Source organism: Nestor notabilis, unplaced genomic scaffold (genome assembly GCF_000696875.1).
Source record: "Nestor notabilis isolate BGI_N333 unplaced genomic scaffold, ASM69687v1 scaffold26369, whole genome shotgun sequence".
Taxonomy (NCBI): domain Eukaryota; kingdom Metazoa; phylum Chordata; class Aves; order Psittaciformes; family Psittacidae; genus Nestor; species Nestor notabilis.
Genome location: NW_009944512.1, coordinates 2,171 through 7,258, shown reverse-complemented (window position 1 = coordinate 7,258; position 5,088 = coordinate 2,171). Strand labels below are relative to the sequence as shown.

Sequence of the window (5,088 nt, the reverse complement as noted above, 5' to 3'; positions counted from 1 at the left end):
CATTCCTGCAAAGAATGAGACATCTTTCTTCATGATCCACTCCACCTACTCCCCACCTGCTCCATCTGTGTTGCTAAGGGATAACATAAAGCTGTGCAAATGACTGACTTTCGGTTTGATCACAATTCAAGAAAAGTGAAGACTAAATTGAAATGTCACACATTTGAAGTTTTAAAATAAGTCTCAAATAAATTTCTAAATGAGATATCATTTGCCATAAAATAGCTAAAAATGTTGTTAAGAAAAAGATAACAAAGTTCCCATTTTTGGGAATTGTTTAGGTTTATTTGAATAGTATCTTATTTTAAAAAATTTGTAAAAATGGGCATATGAACAGATGTGTTTCATTTAGCCAGCGTTTGCCTTTTCTTTTGTCAGAAGACCTCAGTTACTAGTGTTACTCTGCTGTGGTGTAGTTCTTTGCAGTCCTTTTTTCACACCAGTACTGGATAGGTAGATTTTTAATACTGAAGTCTTCTCAGTGCTGTTGCATATTTTTGCTTAAGATTCATCTCAACATCTAATGGTAGCAAATTGTTGTGGGACAGGTTAGAAATAGTTGTGTGCAGTATCAGTTTCCCACTTTCAGTGCTGATGCAGTTGTTTTGGGACATTCACACTCTCTAGAGCTTGGTAGAGACACTAATTGTATAATTGCAGCATAGATTTATGCATCAAGGACGGGGATTAAAACAAGTACTTAGCTTCTATAGCTTACTTCAGAGACTTAGTTTTTATGTTTGTGCCCTTAGTTGCAGCAGAGCTGAAGAAAATTCATGGCGTTTTCTTGAAACTGAAACTTAAGAGGGTTTGTGTGCATTGACAGGTGGCTTTGTATGGGAAGCTGACGAGACTAGTTCATTTTCACTTCACAGGGAGGATAATAAAAAGATTTGCTCTGCCCCTATCTTTTCTTTAGCAGCTGTGTGATACTCTCCCAATAGGAGAGTTGGGAATCATTAAAAACCAGCTTGGTGGATATGTGTGCTTCTCTTAAGGTAAAGGTTGAAAGTGAGCTGAAGTCTCCCTGGGCATTAGGCAGCAGCCTAATGCTGTATGCTTAGAGACTTCGACAAAGGTGTAATGGAGCAGAACGGGGGAGTGGGGAGATAGAATCTGTTCTCTACGAAGAAAAGCCAGGTACATTGTTTCCTCTCTGGGAAACTTTTTAAATGTAGGGCACTGTTGTCCTAAGAGAAGGAGCCACACAAGCCCATATGTTTTGTGTCAGGCTGAGCACAGAATTTCTGCTAGGAGGTATGGGCTGAAACTCACAGGTTTTGTCAATCACAGTCTGGGGTAATTGAGGTTGCATCTGCACTGAGTTAAATAGGATGTGTGATTTTGCCTAAGAATGCAGTGTTCTAAGAGCTGGTCTGTGATGAGATATATGAACTCTAGATCCAGTGACTGATGGACCTGGTTTGAAAATCACTCGGAGAATGTAAGGTTAAGGAAGATGAGCACTCATGTGGAGAGTGTGCATGAATCTGTTACGTTAAACGTTATGTGTTACTGGAATGCATGAGGGCTCACATAACCTACACTGTTACCAGGTGGTCCGTGGGCTGTTGTTGAATGGACTGCAATGTTTGCTCATGAAACTGTCCAGAGGACTGTAGAGTTAGTGCCTCTATCTTACAGGGTTGTGTCTGGATCCTGTGTCTAGTGGAGTTGTGAATTCCATTGTGAAGTGCCTTCTAATGGCTGAGATATGAGCTCAGTTTTCTGAGCTCATCAAGGAGGTCAGAAAGAGTGAGGCCTTGGGCTCCATTTCATGCCACTGTAAGCTAGGTAGCATTATTAATAAAAATACAAACCAAGTATTATTTATTATATTACATTACGTGCATTACAGGATTCCTCGAAATAGGAATCTCTCCAGATAGGAAATATTAGAGACTTCCTTGACGAGTGTGGTATTGTGTCCAGAATGCCTTGGTGTTGCCTTGAATATCTGCTGGGTACATAACAATCTTGTTATTTAATAGGCATGCTGTCTTCTTAGATATCTAAATGCCACAACAAATCTGTCACTGTTACATTGTCTTATTTTATTCAAATATACCTTTATACAGAATTGAGTCCATTAAAAACAGTTTGTTTGTGCTGTTTCTTTCTTCCATGTGGTGTAATGTGTGTTAGATATAGGAGATCTGATATGTAGACAAAATAGATGGGTAAAATCATAAGGTATATAGGTAAATTGTAGGTTTTACAGGATGACTCTGCGAACTTAATGTACATAAACCACCTTTGATATTTGAAGATTCTAATTCTGCATTTTCAGCCTATTAACTAGAAATAAGACTGAGAATTTTTGATCAAAATGTGAATTCTTGCTTCTTTACGAAGCCTTTACTATTAGTTACTTATCAAGGCTTGTTTACTCTTCCATGCCTCCCTTTAGTAAATATGAAGAATTTATACCCACTTGTGCTTTTTGGAAGGTTATAGCAGCATTGCTGCATCTATATCAGAAATAATTTGTGCGTTTAATTAGATGTAATTGATGGTTGACTTTTGAAGAAGCATCTCTTAAACAGCATAATTATGAGGATAAAGGTTTTCTGAAATGCATAATCAAGATGTTCATGCCTTCGAAAGTTTTTGTTCAATCATTTTTTTTAGCTGTGGAGCTTGTACTGAAATTAATGCAAGTTATGTGTAGCATTTATTTTTCTTTTTATAGCAATTTAATTTTGGAAGGTCTGTGTAGAGATTAGTGACAAATGAGGGACAGGATATGATTGTCCATCTTGGTTTCCAGTTTCAGGTTTGTCCAAAAAGTTTGTGCGTTTCCACACCTGGGCACCGAACTGATCTCTTTCGGCGAGACCCTCAAAATGTTCTGATAACAGACTTCTTTGGCAGTGTGAGAAAGGTGGAAATTACAAGAGAGACAATTTCTTTGGACCGTGACATAGCTGGATTTGAAAGAAAGTAAGTAGTCACTCTTTAGACTTGATTTGTATAGGTTTGTGCCACAGAAACAAAATTGTTGTATAGCTGTCCTCTGATTTCCTGACATTTCTTGCAAAGAATCAGGGAGTTAGTATGGACCTGCTAGTATGATGACATTGGGGTTTGTCAGCTAAAACTTAGTTTAAAAATGCTCATCCCTTTATTTAGACCTTTAAATAAATACTGCTAAAGACCAAGCTACAGATGTCAACAACAACAAAAATTAGTCTAAAATTTCTTTCTTGCTTGTAATTTCTTATTTGATGTGCAGAAATGTTTTGTTACTGTAGATTTGAAAGAGATAAGCTCTGAGTATATGCCATCAGTTTTTTCATAACAACTAGCTCTTTAATAGATGCTTTGTTTCTGTTCTGTGAATCCTCTGGCTTTTGACATTATCTGTCCTGAGAATTTTGGTTGCTGAGATGCAGTGATTCCTTTGAATAAAATTGTTGGTGCAAGTTCATTAATAGAAGTTGTAACGGGGCTACTATTACTTTGGATGAAGAAAGAATTATAAACTACTTTGTATTTTTGGTATTGTGTTGCCACCTATTGGGAACTGTAAAGGAAGATGTGCTTGTTCTATAGAGTTTATTTAGCATTGTACTTCCATTTCTGTTGCATCTTTTATGTTTCATGATACTGTCTTATAAGAGGGGGGAAAAAAAGGTTTGAAATAGTCTGATGTAATGGCTGAAATATTTTTCAACCCATAAATTTATGCAGATCGTTGTCTACCTTGTTGTTTACTGTTGCTCAAACCAAAGAACAACTTAGTGGGTAGCAGTTTACACATGGTTTAGTGTAATATTTCATATCATTATGAAATATTTAAGATTGCTATTCCACACAATTATATTTATTTCATATTTTATTTTCATACTGTATTTTTATCCATATAGTGTGTTAGGATGAACAGTATATCTCTTAAGCTGATTTTGTGACTCCTTAGTTTAGAACAGTTTTTTTAAGGAAAAGAAGAAAATCTTTTGGCAAATAACAAACATTTTGCCAGTCAAAAACCAGGATGAAAACTTACCTGTGTGGGCTTCTAATTTGTGGATGATTAAAAGGAGAAATAGGTTTTGATTGACTTTACTGTTCTGAAACAGGAAGTGACTGGTTGGGATTTTCAGCTTTAATTTTTGAGTTAGTTTGGCACCATTATATGAGGGGTTTTGTAGGTATCTGACACATTGCTGAATTGGGTACACGGAAGCAGTGTTGAGAAACCGGCACTCGTACATGGAGAGGAATATTATCTTTGTGAAATGCTGTCATATTTAATGAAGGATGTATTACATTTTCACAGCAATTCCAGTCAACTTAAATCTGTGACATTGAAAGGGATGGGAACATTCTGGTGTAATAGCTAAATAGTTCTTTAGCTTAAGAGAGTCTTTGAGAACATGTACAGCTAGGAATGGAAGCACACAGCAGCCCGTTACGGAATACTGCTTTATGTCTGTAACATACAGGACCAGTTTAAGTGGTCTTGTGTAAAATAGTGGGTTACTCATTGCGCTATATTCAGATAAAATTTTCAAAAGGAAGTACTTCAGTTCTCAGTTTCTTGTTCTCACTTCGGAAGAGTTTATAGAGAATGTGTTTTTAATAGAGAAGAAAGTATGGACTTTATGGAAAGTGCTGGAAAATTATAGCATAGCTGTCGAGATAGTGATGTGGAGTGCTTGATAAATTAATTAAACAGAATTCAAAGATTGGTATTTCCTGGTGTGACAGATCTATTTCACTACAACAAATTTAAAAATTACACCTTGAAGTGAATTTATGAAAAATGTTGATGCTTTTTAAAAACGCAGTTTTAGAAGGTCTGCTCTGCAAAAAGCAATTACTCTGGTTTTATGTAATGAATATTATAGACGTTACACATATCTATTAGGGTGTTAAGAAATCAGAACACTTCACAAATTACGTGACCTTTGAATAGATACTACCCAGATTGTTCCAAATTAATGTAAAAATAACCCATGAATGAAAGAATATGAATATCCTTAAGGATATCCTTAAAGCATATCCTTAACCTCCCCAGCCTTAGTAAAACCGTTCTATGCCTTTTGGGAAAGTTATTGCTGTTGACACCCCGGGTCGCACTCTCAT

General features: G+C 36.3%; 1 protein-coding gene across 1 annotated transcript in view; it reads left to right on the top strand.

Moving 5' to 3' along the window:
* The window catches only part of PIGK (phosphatidylinositol glycan anchor biosynthesis, class K), a gene marked incomplete at both ends in the record, with an annotated part of 14,823 nt that extends 11,880 nt beyond the window's left edge, over positions 1-2,943 (top strand). Inside the window, one exon of the mRNA XM_010022453.1 lies at positions 2,771-2,943. Within this exon, the coding sequence (XP_010020755.1) occupies positions 2,771-2,943 (173 nt within the window). The remainder of the gene's footprint in view (positions 1-2,770) is intronic.
* Positions 2,944-5,088: the final 2,145 nt, after the last annotated feature.